The sequence below is a fragment of the Astatotilapia calliptera genome, chromosome 11, assembly GCF_900246225.1.
Source record: "Astatotilapia calliptera chromosome 11, fAstCal1.2, whole genome shotgun sequence".
NCBI lineage: Eukaryota > Metazoa > Chordata > Actinopteri > Cichliformes > Cichlidae > Astatotilapia > Astatotilapia calliptera.
The window spans coordinates 20,781,947-20,800,738 of record NC_039312.1 but is presented as its reverse complement, the minus strand read 5'-3'; the positions used below and the strand labels follow the sequence as shown (position 1 = coordinate 20,800,738).

Here is an 18,792-nt window from a genome sequence, read left to right as displayed (position 1 = left end):
GGCTCAGAGTTCAAAATAATCCTTATTTATCTTACACTGGACCTTGTTTAGATGGACTGCTGTCCTCACAGTCAGAGCTGTGTCCCTGAGATGTCTTAATTAAGGGCATCCCCTCTCCATGACAACATGAAGATCCAAGAAAGATCCAGAAAAACCTGACTGAACTGAGATTATGGCTCATTCACTACCTCCACATAAAATAATCTCATTATTTTAAACTTTAGCATGCTTACTTTGAGCATCCACCATTGTAACACATAAACAGGTTCTCTTCAGTATAGAGCTGAGGTTCTGGCTTAATAGGGGATTTTACATGAACTATAGTGCAAAAAAAAATGACTCCAACAGGTGATCATGTTTGGTTTATACATATTTTATTTGGTGTATTTACAAACAAGCACATGCAGGAGCTGAACAGTGACTGACACTAGAGGGGCACTCTATACGCAACAGTAGGACAACGGGATGTCTACGGGCTACATGACACCAGAGAGGAGAGGGAGGAACAGAACTAACTGTCACTCACACACACAAGTGAAAGTGCAGGATGCGCTGACAGAGAAGTGCTCGAACTCATCTCTGCTTTCACTTCACATACACGCACATACACACGGCCATGCGTGCATTTTCGCACACGAAAAACCCGGATAATTAGCGAGCTATTCCTTTCAGAAACCTCAAGATCAATAAATAATACATCCCATAAATAAATAGCTTTTAAACAAATGCATTTGTAATCTCACATCGGAAAGAAACAAACTAAATGTGTCTACTGATATTTTATCTGTATCTAGACTTTGTTTCTTTTATTTCTTTTAATCACTTGTGTAGGCATTTTTTTTTCCTGATAATGAGTTATGACACTGGTTTAAGTTAATGCTACTGGACTGTTGCCAGCAATCGCATGCTACACTGAAACTCTGCAGAACTGATCTTTTCCCTGATTGATCAATAGCAATGGAACTTTCCTGCTGATTGAATAGAGGTCCTTTAGCGTTAGCCTTTCCTGGCCGCTTAAAAATCGCCCTCCTTCTTTTTTTTAATTTAAGCACTTATCGTTTTATGCTTCCGGTTTCCTCTTGCATGATAACATCAAATTAAAATCGACTTTATAACAAACTAAACACACTTCTAGTTGCGCATTTAAATATATGCATAGTCATAGATACAGATAACTAATAATTATGTGACACAAAACAACAGGTTTTTTTTTCTTTTCATTTAAGCAACAACAAAACAAACGAATCACTTCCACTGCTACCACTACCATTAATATCAATGATTATGATCGGCAAACATGGGGTTAAGATAAATACAAAAGCTGAGGTACGAGGTGAAGACCAGCCACCAAACCCACAGACTTGTAGCATTTATGAATCGACATCACATCTGGGGTTTTTCTCACGGCGTTCATTTGAAATTCAGACAGTGCCGAGAAAGCGGGGCAGACTTTTGTGAGGGTTTTTGCTAAAACCCACGGAGGCTCTGTGAGATTCTGGCTACAGGTCGCTGTCGTCTATAACTTTGTGGGATATCTAAGATGTTTTCATTCAGAGCATTCGTGGTACATTACAGTGCATACAGAGTTTAAAAGGTATGAGCTCAATTTAATCATGTTATGAATATGATGACAATGGCAATACATAAAGCGCACAATAGGGAAGATACTGGATTGCATACTTAAAATAAACACATATTCATTTGTTTTTGCATGTATGACATCCGCTTCATGTTGTTGCAAATGTAAAGATGAATAATCACTCCATCAATACGGCTGCAGCCTTAAGCTGCTACTTTCTCATATTTATCTACCTTTCTATCTATCTTGGTAATATCAATCTCGTTTTATATAGCTATATATTTATATATATATATTTTTATATGTATATTTATACAGTCAAATACAGTAGCAGAAACATGTCAAACACACATAAACTAGGTGAGAAAGATGAGAGGTCAATAAGGGTAAAAGGTCAATAGAACGGGTCTACACAGCTACAGTTCACTACATTACTACGCAGTATGCAACAGGAGCTACGGCCCACTACTCCGACATGCTTTCCCCACTCGACGACCTGCAGCCAGGCTGTCGACCGCCGCCTCCTCGCGACAGATAGCCGCTGATTTGAACGCACTCGAGTGTGACAGACTGCAAAGAATTTTGGCGATCGCTTTCAGATCAGCGGCCGGCAAGCAAGGCGGAAATGGAGAAAAAAGGCATTTGAAGGGATAATTCACTCGAGGATCAAAGGTCTTCTGGTTTGAAATGATCCAAGTTTGAGTCGAGTCATTATTTCGCACCATCTGCTCAATTCCTGCTGCTAAAATCTATTAGTTGAACGCTACCAAACTGAAATGATTGTGATGGGAAAAGCTCCAATATGTTCATAACGGGGGGGGCTGCAGATTGCCTCTGATGCACATAAAGCACAACAGATGGTGTTATGCCCTTAACTCAAACTGTAACCGAGCCTGTGTGAAATATCCCTTTCAGAGTGGTGCAGCCTTACCATAACCTCTCAATACTCACCTAAAATATATATATATATATTTTATAATTATTTATTGATTTTTTTAGTGTTGATTAAGTGCAGCAGTTATGGTCACATGATGAGAGAGGTGTAGCCAATAGGTACCAGCCCCTCTTTGTCTCCCTGACGACAGCGAATCCAGTCTTGATCGACGCCTCCTAACACCACGAGCTCCTCCCCTTTGCGGAAGCTGAGCTCGGAACCGGATCCAGCGTGGTCACACAGCGTTCGCACCGACCTGGGACAGAAGACACTGTCTCAGCCGCAGTGATCGACGTTTACACCAGCCACAAAGAGTAACGTCAGCGTATAATGTCAGACGGGATGAGTCACCGTTTACAAGACTTCAGACTGATAACAGCAGCTATTCTGGTGTCTCTGGTATAACCCCTGCCGCCCTTATCAGTGGGGAAAAATATTGATTTGCAAAAGAAAAGACATAAAAATAACTGTGTCACCCACTGTGACCATATTAGTCTTTTGAAACCAGATCTGGGTGAAAAATAGAGGACACTGCACACTCACAAGGCAGACAAACCCTATCATCTAATTTACTCTGGATGGAAATGTAAAATTTGACTTGAAACCAGCGATTGAGACCATAAAATCATTGGGACAACTTACTGACATCACGGGTCAATTTTTTTTGTCACAGGCGTGTAAACAATGGGGCTTCTCAGATGAGAAGAGAGCATGCAGATTTGAGGCACTAGCTTGGTATCACTACTCATACCTTGAAGTTGGATCCATCTTTCATATGCAGACTAGGATCCCACTTGTGTAAAGGTCTGACCCAAAATTACACTGCTGTCATCTGATTTTTGCCAGTTTTGGGCTTTGAGATGTTACCATTCACTTAACAAAGACAGTCTACATCAGGGGTGTCCAACTCCAGTCCTCAACAGCTACTGTCCTGCAGCTTTTAGACGCATCCTTGCTCCGACACACCTCAATCAAATGGATGGCTTGTTATCACCTTTGCCAAACTTGATGGCGTGCTGAAGAGGTAATCCAACCATTTGATTCAGCTGTGTTGGAGTAGGGACGCATCTAAAAGCTGCAGGACAGTAGCTCTCGAGGACTGGAGTTGGAGACCCCTGGTCTACATTATAAAGGCCAATATAGGTCATATAAATGTATTTAAAACTTGGAAACAGAATCAGCGCTTGCAACAGTAACAGTGAGAAAACAGCAATGCTGTGTCATTGCTCCTTATCCATCATTGCCATCACTTTATGTCTGCTGTACCTGAGTGGTCTGGGTTTGTCCTTCATCTCCAGTGTGTCGACATCTTTCTCGGACTCTGATCCGGTCTCTCCCAGAGTCTCGGGGATCTTTCTCAGCATTGGTGTGGAGCTGCTGCTCACCATTCGGGTCAGCGCAGTGACACCGGGTGCAAACCACTGAGAGGGACGTCTGAGGAAAATTACAGAAACTTGGAAAATTACAAACAGGCATGAGTCACAGACTATTGTCTTCAGAAGCTGATTTAATTTAATTTATTCAATTGATTGATTATCAGTAAAACCAATTTCTGTAGTCTAGACTACATAATAACTATTACATATTTAATGACTGACCTGGTTGGTTGTGTGTGACCTGTCGGGCTGGTGGGAGTTTTGGAGGCTCCAAAGAGCCGGCCCAGACCCCAGGGAACCTGAGTACTACCGCTGACTGGAGTGTAGTCGCTTCCTGCCTGAGCCTGGAGATCTGGCAGATCTGTGTTCATCTCATCCTTCTTCACTGCAGAGAGGCTCAACTCAGCCAGATTCTGACTCAGTCGGCCTCCCCAGCGCACCACAGCACCCCATCCTTGTTGAATTACCTGTAAATAAAAAAAACAGATAAATTAATTTCTGCATAATCACACAATCATCATTGAATAGAAAGGCAGAGGAGTTGAACAGTTGTGGCTACCTGTCCTGCCTGCTGAGCAAGGCTGTCTTCCTCAACGTTAGGAGGAGGCAAATCTTCAATTTCTTTTTCCTGGACCCACAACAGTTGAGGACTCGTCTCCTCCTGAGTGACTGAAGCCTTTGTGGGTCCAAAACTGGTATCTGTTGACGCTGCCGATCCTCCATTATCTGAATTAGTCACAGGTGATGATTTAGCATCTTTAGCTGCCTGATGATCTGGGCTTCCAAAGTCTACTTCTGAGAGGCTTTCACTGTATCTGCTGTCTGGAGTTTTGGATTGAGACCCATTTATTGCTGTCTCATTTGTTGAAAGCTGGGATCCAGGATCCGGAAAGGGAGGGCTGGGGATCTCTGGCCTGTGACTCTCTGGCTCTAAATGGTGGTGCTGGAAGAGCAGGTCGAGGTTGAAGGTGAGCAGGCTCAGAGGCTGCAACACAAGGAGCAGCTCCTCAAACAGAGGCTGGCAGGCGGTCTGCGACAGACGCATAAAAGAGGTGGGGTGGTAATAGGTCTCCAGCACATCTGAGAAAAGAGAGCGCGCGAGAGAGAGAGAGAGAGAGAGGTCAGTTTCAGTATTTACATTTATGCTTGTAACCAGATTTGCACCACGACATGAAAATAATGGCATTTATCGCTGCTGTCAATGTATCGTTTACAGAATCCAACTAAACAAATTCAGGACGTAAACACATGTCCACAGCTTTTACAAGAATATTCTCATGAATTCTTTTCAATGAAATTAATATGAGGAATATTAACAGCCTCTAGAGAAATATTAATGTTTACGTCTCGATCAAATGCAGCCGTATAAAAGGTTTGACATGCAAGAATAAGGTCCCAAATCCAATTAATAGTATTTTGCCATTAAGCTTCAATATTTGAAAAGAAATACGTACAAATTTCAACAGAACAAAATGCTGCATTTGAAAAATATTAATTAGTCCTGTATAGCATATACCTACATCAAGAAAACAGCCTGCTTTGATGAAAGAGTTTTTCTGCTTTCCCGCGTCATCTGAAGTGCTTCGCTTTCCTTCTCTCTGGATGATTCATTTACTGAATCAATTGGAGATCTTCGAGTTTGAGAGTTAAAAAATGTGTAAAAATGAGTCTGGTTGCTCAGCAGGTGACCACGTACCCTATGGTCAGTGTTCGGTGGCACAGGTTGAGTCTGACCCACAGCCCTTTGCTGAGTGTCTTCCCCCTTTCTCTCTCAACACTTACCTGTTTTCTTCTGTAACCTCGTCTTACAGTGTCGCAAATCACCTGCTCTAACTTTGAACTGTGGACAGGTTCTTTTTACATGAACGCGTGACTGCTCTTCTCAATCAGCCCGTCACAGCAGCTGCTGTGGAGCTCACCTTTGCAGGAAATTCTGAAGTCACTGATCAGGCAAGCGGTCTCCTGATACTCTGAGTTCATTTCATTTATTCATCAAACAGGGGAAAATCCCCTGCATTTGCATCCCCACCCTGGCAAACTGCACCCTGCTCATAACTGCAACAACTGCTAGAAGAGAGGAAAACTTACCACTGCAAGACTGAAGGTAAGACAGCCAGAAGTCAAGAAGCTTGGTACTACGAGACAAAAACAGAAAGAAGATGAGTAACGAGGATACAAAGAAGATACGTGCACAGAAATTATTATGCAGTTTAGGCCGGATTTACTAAGTGGAGCAAATTACCAAATGCAGAAATGCGCCCATGGGAGTGGAAAGTTATGTGGGTGATCTACTAACAATGTGCTAATTTATAAACAAGAATGCAGGCAGTTGATTTCAGCATTCTGCAAGAGCAGCACAAATTAGCAGGTTAAAAACAAGCAGCCTCGATGAGGGTGTAGTAAAACAGTGCAAGTACAGGTTTTACTCAAGTGTTTCTCTCTGAAAACAGTGAGAGAATTCAGGAAAATGACAAGCAGTTGGAGGAGAGACAATATCTTTAATATAAGGTTGAACTCCACTGTTAGAAATGACTGAAGACTGAGTGTGAACCTGAGGACTGAGACTCCGGTGGAGCGCAGACGAGAGCTGCGTTACTACACACTATGTGTAACAGCTGACCTGCACCATGTGTAGGAGAACACAAATCACTATTTATTGTTGGTGTCTTACTGAAGATACTGTTACTGTGCCGCTATGCAAGTGCATGATCTGCTTTTTTGTTTCCTGCAGGCTGTATGAAGCGCTAAATACCTATTTCAGTCAATATTACATATTGTAAGATGAAGACATTTTTCTAACACATTAACAAAGATCCCGTTTTCATTTCAGCTCCACATTCCAATATGGTATGTAACAGCTCTGATAGAGAGGAGCAAAAATAAATAAATAAACTGAAATGAGACTAAATGCCTGAAACACTGAAAACCATCAGCTCACTCTAAAATATAACCCTGTTGCCTATTTAACATCAGGACTCTTCAGTTCACTTCAGTTTGGTTAAGTTAGGCTCCACTTCATCAAAATACCAGTATTACTACGGACCACAAATATGTGGAGCTCAGATCTAAGCGTGCAGAGTTAAGACCGAGCGAAGAGTTACAGGATGTAGTCGAACCTTTTACACACACTCACAACTTTGACCCATCCACCCATGTCGTTACGTACTCACACTGGTATCCTGTCATTCCAAATAAATGAACACTGCTAATGCAACTATCACAACAACACCAGGCACAAAATGTAACAAGTCTTTTTTCTATGTTCAATTTACTGCAATTTGAGGTATATGAGGTAAATGAATGCCACAAAATGGTTTTGTGGTTGCGCAGAACCATTAGTAAATCTGGCCTTGTGAGTGCAATAATAAAATGAATAGCATGCTCTTAAACGAGTCGTCAGTGGAGATCAAGGATTGTTAATAGCCACTGCTTACTTCAGTAGGCCGAGGAGGAATGCGTTGAACCTGTGTTTGCTCTGTCTGAGCTGGGGTAGCTCTCCAACTCGAACTTGCAGACTGAACAAGGCATGAGTTTTAGGACCTTGGAAGATCGGTTGGGAGGAAGAGGATAAAATGCACAGAGAGAGAGAGAGAGAGAGAGAGAGAGAGAGAGAGAGAGAGAGAGAGAGATCAATGAAGGACCTTACAGAAGTGAGTGAAAAATTGCTGTGAAGCTTGGCACTCGTAGGCCAATCAATATCTGTGTCCTGGTGTTCACTTTATTCAGCATTTTAGACGATAAAATCAACAAGTATTGACTGATGTGGGAGAAAAGTGGAGACAGACGAATTGCAGAGTTTATCACTATCAACCAGGAAACCAAACCTCAAGAGGAACAACAGGATAATATCTGATTTTTAATATCCACGGCTATGATGCATGATATGCTACCTGCCCTGGTTGAAGCCTGGACCAGACTCCAAGCAGAGTTTGGCCTTCTGCCTGCAATCAGGTCACTCTGGTAGGGTTTCAAGCCATCAGTCAGCAAGCTGTGGAGGGCGGGGCAGAGGCACTGCAGCACCAGACGGCCCAGTGATGGATTTATAGCGCTGTCTCCTGATAAGGCCTGAGGAGAGGAGAAGAAAGGAAGGGAGCACGGTTTGGGGGGGAAAAAAATGGGTGTTTGGTGAGAAGGAAGATGTGCAGCGATTGGACAAGAAGATGAAAAGGATGACTCAAAGAGAGAGGGAGGGGTGGAAAAGGGGGATTGTGTGATGATGATCAACATGATGTAATGAGGGATGATTTGGGTGGTGAGTGAGCAGCAAGTTGACAAAGAAATTCTTGTGACTAAGAAACTGGGTTATCTTAAGATACTCTAGTACCCTGTTAACTGAGGAAGACTGGAGGAAGGCACACAATAGTCAAAACAAGAAGGAAGAGGGGAAATATTTTCAAAGGTACATAATGAATTTAATACACCATGAAGTTTAGCCAAAAAAACATAGATTATAAAGGGTGACTAAAAATGAAAAAGCACACAGTCCTTCTAGCTACTGTCATCAAACCAGCAGGTACTGACCTTCTGAACCACAGTCCTTGAAGAACTGAACTGGGCCAATATGGCTTCCACTGCCACACTAACTGCGCCTACCAGGGCTAGAGAGGAGAACCGGGTGTAAAGCTGGTTAGAAGAGCGTGCACAGACAAACAAACGCACATCCTGCACATGTACATCCAACCCCACCTTTCTTTTCCTGTAGGCACAGAGAGGATAGGCCAAGACCTCTCATTGGATGCTTCACATCCTCGCCCATCCAGGGTGTGTCTGTCTTCAGCACAGAGCCAGCAAATGAGACACTGCGAACAGCTGACAGCGATGGTAAACAAAACCCCAAATAAATATATATCGCAATTACTTTGTATGCAAGTGATAAAAAAAATACAAATTAACAAACTTAAAAAAAAATGAATCGCCACCAAAAGAAACAAAACAACTAAAATATTAGCATTATTAGCAGGAGCAGTTAAGCAATGAAGAAGCCAGATAGAAGCAGATGGAAGCAGTCGTTACTGCTGACGACAAACAGTGAGCGAGCACATCCTGTAGGATTACTGTGATGAGGTTTTCACAACTGGATCTGTGAACACAACTTTTTGTCTGCTTCAGGGCTAAACAGGATCCCATGCAATTAACCTCAACTCACACAAACACAGTTATACAAATACTCACATACTTAATATAGGCATACACGGAGGAACTGCAGAGCTAGGAACAAACAAGTGTAGGAACTACCACAAGAACCAGGTCAGAAGAAAGTACATCCATGTGCAAAGGGTAGGTGTAAAGTACATTTTGCTGTTTATATAAATGTATTTATATAAACTAGATCGATAAATGCAAATGTGTACAATGGACAGGATGCCGTGGATCTTAACCGAACACAGAACAAATAAAAATGAAAACTTTATTTATTTATTAGCATCACATCATCATCAAGCAGCTACTTAAGGTTCGCTTTGCATGAAATGCACGTGTCTGTGTGGGTACACCATGCAAAAACAAAAAGACGACAAGAACAACATCGGGACAAAGAGACAGACAGGTGAGGAAAGACAGACAGAGAGAGAGAGACAGTGATGAGAGTGACTCTAGACACCTTGTGACAGAAACAGCTGTTACCCTTCTGAAGGCCCTTTGCGGATTTGAAAGGACAGAGCAGATAAGACGTATCAGATGGCCTGCAGGGACGCACCTTCTGATATATAAAACAGCTACAGTTACCTAGTTCTTTCAAATCTGCAAACCCCCGGGGCCATAGGTGACACAAGCGTGTAGGCCACCACATCCAGACGAGAGAAGAGAGACAGAAATAGAGACAGACAGAGAGATAGACAGACATGCGAGATGTCAGACAAGGAGAAAAAGTGTAAGATGTATGGAGAGAGAGAGAGATCTTACTCGCCACGCGTGACTGCAGAGGAGCCTGGTGGAGTTTTGGGGGTAGGGGGGGCGCCCTGGGCGGTATAGGAGGGTAGAGGTTTGGATAGTAGAGGGGAGCAGCGAGGGCAGGCAAGGTGTGCGAGCGGGGGAAAAGCGGGGAGCTGAGGGAGGAGCTTGCTGCACCGGGAGGGGGTGCTCCGGAGCGATGGGGAGGGGAGAGGGCTCCGATAGGAGAGAGGCGGGGGGGAGCCCCCCTGTGAAGAGGGCAGTTCTTAGGGTGGTACAGGTAATAGGTGGGGAGGGGAGGGAGATCTTTGGATGTCCTAGCCTTGATGCTGACCTGGTCTGTGTGTGAGAGTGAGCGCTTCTCTGAATACATCGAATCCCTAGCACCAATGCTGTTTGAATACATCATCATAACATCGATATTCTTATACGGTGTGGTGCAACCTGGAGCTTCAGCGGTGCTGCTAACAGACACGGCGTTGGCATCATTCTGCTTCTCTGAATCACTTTGGTAAAGGGAGTCAAGATTGCAGATTGACTCAGTTGCAAAGTCCCTTTCATTGGTTTTGGGATCGCTGTTATATTGGTAAGCTGAATGTGTGTTTTGCTTAAACTTATCCCCACAGTCACGTGGAGACTCTACACCAAAAGCAGCCGGGGATTCATCTTTAAACCCAGAGCTCGATTCATCTCTGTGGATACAAGCTGAGTGGACAGCAGGAGTCCACCGTGTGTTTCTGTGTGTGTCTGTGGGCCCTTGGCCTACATGACTGCAGGGCCTGGGATCTGCAAGGGGGTGGGAGTAACAGTAGCCTGGGCGAAAGGAAGGGATAGCGGTGTGGAGGAAGTAGGGTTGGGAGGACTGGGCGAGGGAGAGCGGGGGTGAGGAAACTGCTCGGTTCAAAGGGAGAGCAAGGCCAAAAAGTGCAGGAGTTCGGGTGGAGAGGGCAGACGCACAAGCATAAATGGTAATGAGGGAGCGATGATGCCAAAATGGAGACAACCGAATGGAAACAAACCAAACAGGATGGATAAGTGAGAAAAACAAGGAAGATAAAAGTAAGAAAGAGGCGGCAAAGAAATGGGAAGGAGAGAGAGATGCAGAACATGTTAGTGTCTGTTGAGAGAAAAAATGCACATGTGTATTCTAGCAGTCATCTTCAAAACACCATGCAGTATTTATTCCAGTCAAACGTCTGATTGACAGTTACACACCAACGGTGCATGGAAGTCAATGAAGAGCAATAAACACAGTCTTTCGCTTAGGAGGGGTCTGACATGACAGGAAATGACACGGAGGCTGTAAAAGAATAATTACGGAGCAGTCTCACAGCTGCACGGTAGAAGGACTTGGTCTGTCATTCACTCGCTTAATTCATCATAATTAAAATGCCATTCCTGAAGAGTCATCCTACTACAACACGTGTTAAGAATCCACGTTTTCTTTGTGACATCAGATTTCTGTTTGACACCTGAGAGTTATGAGTGATAACCACAGTCAGTGACTGGTGTTGCTAAACGTTTTGTACTTTACTGCAGTGCGTGCTGTCATCACCTCCGGATCACCTTCTCTCTCACTCTCTGCTTTTAGTTTCTATCTCTCTCTACCTTCTTCCCCACCACCCCTCCCTTCTCCACCAGTACAGCAAAAACTGTACTGCTGAGTCAGTCAACAGATAACAGATTTCTGTTCCTTTCTGCTCAATCATCAGGCCCGCCTTTGTGGAAATTCAGAGTGGCACCCCGACTCTCGTTACACTGTATTTACCTTAAACTAAAAAAGGAGCTAGAAAGCAACCATACCTTGGTTAGACTTGAGCTGTGTCTGAACTGCAACAAATACATGATACTTCCTAGTTTTCTGACCCTGGCTGGCAGTAATTGGTCCATGTACTAAGATCCACCCCTTCAGCTCTTAAAGGTGTATACACCTATCCCCCAAACCTACCTCACTGCAGTGGTTTTGAGAAAAGATCTGAAACTTTTAACCTATAAATTTTTAACCTATAAATCATTTAGAAAAAATTATCCAGTCTTGGTTTTAAACACCCTGCTGTACATGAACAACTTAGTTTTAATGTAGCCTAATGTAGGACCATATGAGCTACGTAACCTGATCTGAGCTATCTGTGCTGCAGGGAGCAAAGGGTGGGGTGTTGGGGTGGAGACAGCATAAGTAAAAACACATAAATGTCCCAAAACTGGGATTCAAAACTATTAAAGAAGCAGAGAGAGAGGGGAGAAGGAAAATATTTCAGGATGCCAACAAAGAAAGAAAAAAACAAAAACAGGAAACAGGAAAAAGTCCGATTTAAAGTGAGTGAGCTCCATTATTCCTCTCCCCCTCAATCTGAAGAGTGGATGAATAATTGAATAAGTCTGTGATGACATCACACACTGATAACCCGTACAGGAAATACTGGCTGGAAAGTTTCCAACCTCCCCTTTCTCCTCATATTACCTTCACTAGCCTCACTATATTCTTCCATCTCTCACTGTTGTGTTCACATTTCTTACTCCCCTATCTAAAATCACCCTGTTTATCCCCTGCCATCGCATCATTGCATCATCCTTTTCAGTGACTCATGTTCCCGCTCCATCTCTCTTCCGTGGCTCCATTTATCATTTCCACAAATGAGTGTACTTTTTTTTTCATTTCCCTTGGCTTTCTGTTTCTTTTCATTGTAATGTCAAAGGATATTATTTGTGCATCACTGAAGAACTGAGCAAGACGACTGTGAGCGTGCCTTTTCCCCATCTGTTCCTCTCCATCATCTGCCCGTCCCAGATCTGTTCTGTCATCCAATTTGCTCTGACTTATTTTTGTGTGTTTACTTTCTTCTATGCACATGCACAGGCAGGACTGTACTTTGTGTTATTGAATATAACTTCCAATTTACTACCACTAAAATCACACTCACCTGAAGTTCTTGATTCAAAAGTCCGTCCTCCATCAGCTTGTCCTCTCACCTCCACCTCCTCCTTTAGTTTGTCCTTCCCTTCTTTTTCTTCCTTCTTAATTTCTTCCCCCTCCCACTCTCTGCCCAAGGTCCACAGGCTGCTGTCACTGACTGAGCAGCCAATCTTCTGTGATGGGCACAACTCTAGTTGCCCCCCCTCCTTATCAGCTCTCTGGAGCATTTCCTGCAGAGCAGCCATTGAGGTGAGGGCTGGCGGCGGCTGCATGAAGAGGGCCTGAGCCTGAGAGGTGTACTCCCACTGGCTGCCATCACTTCCCTCCTTATGTTTCCTCCACTTTAAGTTGTAGAGTATATCTGGATCTGGAGTGATTATTGTGGGGTCAGGATCGGGCTCAATGATCACCTTAGTCGGAGGAGAGGAGCTCTTGTTGCGGAAACGCAACTCTTTAAAGGTTGTGACCTTTGGAGCTGACCCTGGAGAGGTACCTGACGAATTGGGCTTCTTTTGGGTTTCCACATATGCCTTTCTCTTTTCTAGGGGTGGCAGCTGTGGTGGGGCTTCACACTCAGGTGTGAATGCTATCAGCCAATCAAAACGCTCAGGTTGTTCAGAGTTGGCGGGCAGAGTGCTGACTTTGAGGGATGGCAAACATGGAGGAATGGGTGGCAGAGGGCGAGGGGGAGGAGGAGGCGGCGGTGACTCTGGTGGCTCAGCAGAATAACGGGAAGCCCCAAAGCTCACATTCTTTGCTTTATCTTCATGTGTATTGCTTAAACTGTAGTACTGGTCGAATGCCAAGCCAGTGTTTTTCTTCCTTCTCCTTGCCATCTCAGTAAATGACGTTGTTCTCTGTGTGTCTCTGCCCTCCTCTTTCTTTTTGCCTTCTTCAGCTATATCTGCTTTTTGATCTCCCTCCAACTTTTCAGTGCCAACCCATTGATCTCTGGCCACCAGCTGTGTGTCAGGCTCACTTTCCTCTTCTCTGTACCGCAGACTGAACTCTTGCGACTCCAGAGATTTCGGTTTCATGAAATTATCTCCATCTCCCTCGTCTTCTAACCCCCCGACACAGACACCAAGCTCAGGGCTGAGTTTGAGGAGCTCAGCTTGGGTAAGTCCAGCAAGCATGAGCAGTTTCCGAATCTCTACATCCAATGCGTGGAAGGATGGTGGAGGAGGCAGCGCAGGTGGAGGTGGTATGGCAGGAGGAGAGGAAGAGGAGACTGAGATAACAGGTGGAGGAGGGAGTGGTGGGGGGCGGGTGGTAGGTGGGGGGAGGGACATGGGGGTCTTTTCCTGTTCGGCTTGAAGAGCCGCGAGGCGCTGCGCTTCCTTCCGTGCGAGGTGTCGCTTTCGAGGTGGAGGGATAGGAGGTGTTGGGGTGGGGATAGAGGGAGGTGGAGAAGGGGTGGTATACAGAGTGAGGTAAGGAACTGGCTTAGAAGCAGGGAGAGGAGGAATGGATGGTGGAGATGAAGGTAGGGATTTCTCACACCTAAAAGTGGTGAATGTGGGGGATGAGGAGTTAGGTGAGAAGGTAGACAATGTAGGAGAGGTGGAAACAGCAATGGAGGTGGTCTCTCTGCTGATATTTATGTAGGTGTGGAGGTCCGAGCTCACGCTGGCATGTCGCACTGGAGGTTTTGGGGGTCTAGGTGGCGGTTCAACAGGGGAAGGTGTGAGGGAATCTGGAACGAGGGGATCTTCACAGTCTGACGGAGCGGTTAAGTCGACCCCGGCATCGGAAAACTCCTGAGATTCTCCCATCGTTCCATCATGTGTTTTATACAGCTTCCAGGGAATGTCAATGTTGCCCATTTCATCCATGACATCCGAAAGGTCCTGCTCATCCAGATCTCCAAGATCAAGTCCCTTCTCGTGGAGTCTGGCAATGTAGGTCAGTTTTACTTCCCTGTTCACCTTTTCCAAACGATCCAGGTGATCTAAGCGATCCCGCAGAACATCCCAGTGCTGTTCCCCGTCCAGATCCCAGCGAGCCACTTGGATCACCTGGCTGAACCGCTCCATTTTCCCAAATTCTCCGACCGATTCTAGAAAGTCAAGCAAGCCTAATTTGGTGACCTCAGAATCATCTTTGACTCCTAAGTAGTCAGGGGAAGGTGAGTCAAGCGCAGAAGGGTAACCCTCATCTGGGGAGCAAGGTGGACTCGGGGAATGAGATGTTAAACAGAAGGGATTTCGGTTCAGAGGGAGGGATGGAGGTGAGCGAGCAGGAGGCTTGCTATCAGGGCCTTGTAGGAGAGAGTGGTCTTTGGAGGAAAGAGAGACGGACAGATTGTCTTGATCTTGGGAAGAGCAGATGGAGGCAGATTGATCGGCACAGTCAGACTCCAGATCAGAACAGGAGCTGATGGAAGTGGAGGAAGAGGAGGTAGAAGAGGAGAGCGAGAACTCCAGGAGGGAGGGGGGACAGTCGCAGCACGAGGGGACCAGGGTGTCATCATCTTCATCGTCATCGTTATCGTCCTCTTCATCATCAATCTCAATATCCCCGCTGCTCTCTTCCTCATCATCTTCCTCCACCTTTGCATTTTTCTTATTGTCTACTTCAGTGTTTTCATCTGAAATCTTCTCTTCATTTTCCAGACTGGCAGCAGGGCAGGCAGAAATTTCCATCTGGGCCTTTGCCTGTGCCTGCTCCTTGGCCCCGGTCCCATCCTGCCTCAGGGGCATCGGGGCCGGTGGAGGCGGTAGCTGCAGTTGATGTCTGAGGGAGATGGTGTTGTTGTTGTTGTGGTTGTGGTTGAACATGCTGTTGTTGTCCTGCGGGGATCGGCCATCACAGCATAGACACGGGAGGCTCGGCTCGTTGCAGTTCGGGTCAACAGGAAGAACCGAGGGAAGCGGAGGAGGCGGATCCGCTGCGGGTACAATTTGAGTTGCTGCAGATGCACGGGCATTCTTGGGTTTGGGTTTAGCTAGTTTAGAGACAGTAGAACCCTGTTTCTGTGAGCTTAACCTGGACTGGCTTACTGGAGCTCGAGGCTGTACGCCCACTCTGGTCCTGGAGGGAGCAGTGGGACCCTTGGTGGCCCGGCGTGGGGACGGCGTGGTGATTGTGTTCATGTTTTTATCCTCCCTCTGAAACCCAGGGCCGTGAGACTTTGGTGCAGCTAAGTTATTGGTCCGTCTGCTGACGTCAAAGCGCCGCGGTTTCGGCGGCTGAGAGGACTGCATTGTGGGAATGGGACTTTTTTGGATATTCTGATATTTCTGTTGCTATGGAAACAAGTATTGTAGAGCCTCCAAACTATGACGCGCCGTGACAGTCACATCTTGGCGTGACTCCCAAGATCCTGTAACATCAAAGAAGACACACAGTGAATAACAAATACGAGCAGCTTCTGCTCATCGCAGAGCGATTTCTTACTCTACACATGTTTGCATATTAGGTTTAAGCTTTGAAGCGAACCCATCATCGAGACTATTCATTAAAAGGCAACTGCTTTTGAGGGTTTTCTGTTCTGTAATTATCACAGCCCGGGAAGTCACACACTGTGACTCACAGTTAGAGTAGCACATTGTCAAGCATTGCCCCTTAAAATAAATACGTTGAGAACTCTTAGTAGTTAATTTTAATTCCTCTGTGTGTGTGTGTGTTGAGGTGGGATTTTTTCTTTTAGTATTAAAGGTGAGCATACCAATCCAAACAATAAATGCAAAACCAACCAAAAGTAAAAAACAAACAAACAAATAAAATATTTAAAACCAGGTGCAGCAGATTACACTGCTGTGTAACACGGTGTTAAATTATAACTGTACACTTTCACACAAAGTCTGGTTTACATTGTTTGAATTTTTATTATTATTTACTACATCCTTTCAAGCATTTATCAAATATAAACAGGTCAAATAAAGGTTAGTTTTTCCTGCAGGAAGTCAAACAAATCTGCTAACACATGCAGAGCAACCAGGATCATTACAGGTTTGATAGAAATATATAAGCCGGTGTGATGGTACTTAAATATAAGATTTGAAAACTAGATATCCAAATGCCATTCTGTCCTATCGTCAAAAGAATATATGGAAAAGATTTGCTCTTTCCATCCCACAGCCTCTCCAGCAGTCAGTTTCACTGAAAGTGAATCAGCAAGAGTCATAATCAAATAATCATTTAACCCTGTGAGGTCTTAGTCATCATTGATAAGCCCTGACCATATGCTGTGGATACAAATCAAAGGGACTTTTTCTTGAGAAAAAATGCAAATAATTTTTTAGACTTTTTTTATACTGGCAAACTGGCTCTCTAATGTGGCAGTGGTTTACATCTTTGCCTAAAAAAATGAAAGATTTCCGGTTTGATCCTGGAAGGAAATCTGCCAAATTAAACATGAAGAGCTACTCACTGTGTCGGCCCCTTGTGAATGAGAGAGCAGCTAAAAGTAGCTCTATTATTTAGACTAGCAGAATTATTCTTAAAGCCAAAAATTAAATATTCTGACAGCTTTAGATATTAAATATTATATAAATATATTTAGATATTAAAATATTAAATATTCTGACACCTTAGGAATAAGATTTAGAGGTACTATGGTAGGTACTGAGACATCTAAAGACCACAGCTGGGACTCATCTGTTTGGAAAAATGTAGCCCTAACATATAAAATGTATGTTAGGGCTTAAAATGACTATTAATATGATCAAAAATATTATTCAGATCTGGGCACCTGTCCAGAGTGAACCCTACAATATCTGGGATAAGCTCCAGCGTCCCTGGGAATAATAATATCCACATAAACAAAAAATTACATTGTCATAATGGTGAGATGATGCAAACGGTGATAATAGTGTAATACAGAAGGTGGTGTCTTCCATACAAAATTTCGAATACTTAATTCCTGCAATCTTGCAGCTAAATAGATACTTTTAGAGCTTCTCTATTTGTATGCAGTGCTTCTGCAAGATACCTTCACGGCTCCTTTCATCTGCTGGTGTCACACAACACCCAACTATTCAAACACCCACCCACACACATGAAATGATTCTCCTTGTAATAATAATTGTCAGCTAATTTATAGTCTGATAACTGTCATCAGTTATGCTCGTCTTCACTGGGCTATGATATTCATGGAAATCTGGATCAAAAGAAACAAATCGTAAATAACAAAGAAAACACACATACATTTAAGTGGAGCATGAAATAATCACTCAGCGGTAGAGAACAACACCCAGTCTGCTTTTTAAAAGCCCATCTACTGAAGGCTATTGCTCATATATTCCTCCACAGTGCCCTTCACATCACTGAAGAATATAAATCACTGGAGTGCCTGTTTACACTGCTGGGCCTCCGTCGGGATGGCCCTTAGCAAACTAAGCCTTGAAATAAAATATAAAACACAGCATACCGTCATATGTAATGCAATCCGTCCTGTGCTCAGAGTTTAACCCTGTATCTATTGATCCCACAGAGCTGATGGAGACAGGGGTGGATGGGTGGAGGAGGGAGGAGGGGAGTACCTCCAACCCGCATCGCTCTGATAAACGGGCCCATACGCCCCTATTACAACTCAGACAAAAACCATCATTTTCACACTACAATTAGAACAGACAAAACAGTTATTTGCGTATTTACGCAAAGCTATCTAATCCGACAAATGCCACCGCGAACAGAGGAATTTATTGTCTTATCCTACGCAGTCTCGGGGGGGTAAGAGGAGGATTTTCTTACCCGATCGTCTCATGCAGGTTCGCTTGAAAGACATCTACATGCACGATAAAGCTGATAAAAATGCACTTGACTCACATTCAGATAAAGATGGATGAAGGTCTCCATCTCGTCGGGCTCTCTCACATCCCCAGTCCGTGAGAATGTGAATCTCGAATAGCCTCAGCATCTGTCTTCTCGCGAGCATCCAGAAATCCCCCCACCTCCCCCGATCAAACCACACCCCTTACCCCTCGCCTTATCATCACATTCAGTTAATCTATAGTCCTTTTTAGCTTTGCCTCCTTAAAATAATGAGTCTCAAGTGTTCACCGCCCAATTATCATGATTTATGCATTTGGTGATTTCTTTAACAGAAAATTAACTCATATAAAAAAAGTCATATTTAATTGCGTTTAACTGCAAT

At 44.2% G+C, this 18,792-nt stretch overlaps 1 protein-coding gene across 3 annotated transcripts; it reads right to left on the bottom strand.

The window, feature by feature from the left end:
• Positions 1-352: 352 nt before the first annotated feature.
• On the bottom strand, positions 353-18,546 carry rusc1 (RUN and SH3 domain containing 1). 3 transcript variants are annotated; one of them, XM_026183335.1, is made up of 12 exons: positions 18,465-18,546; positions 12,700-16,017; positions 9,791-10,669; positions 8,576-8,698; positions 8,411-8,487; positions 7,780-7,954; positions 7,324-7,429; positions 5,978-6,024; positions 4,449-4,969; positions 4,112-4,356; positions 3,780-3,947; positions 353-2,769 (listed from the first exon to the last, which is right to left on the bottom strand). In XM_026183335.1, exons 2-12 carry the CDS (start codon positions 15,896-15,898, stop codon positions 2,604-2,606), a joined length of 5,706 nt encoding a protein of 1,901 aa, XP_026039120.1. In that variant the 5' UTR covers positions 15,899-16,017; positions 18,465-18,546; the 3' UTR covers positions 353-2,603. The 3 variants fall into 3 exon arrangements, with proteins under 3 accessions (XP_026039120.1, XP_026039121.1, XP_026039122.1); XM_026183336.1 differs by lacking the exon at positions 18,465-18,546 and adding an exon at positions 18,390-18,451; XM_026183337.1 differs by lacking the exon at positions 9,791-10,669.
• Between the last annotated feature and the right edge of the window lie 246 nt (positions 18,547-18,792).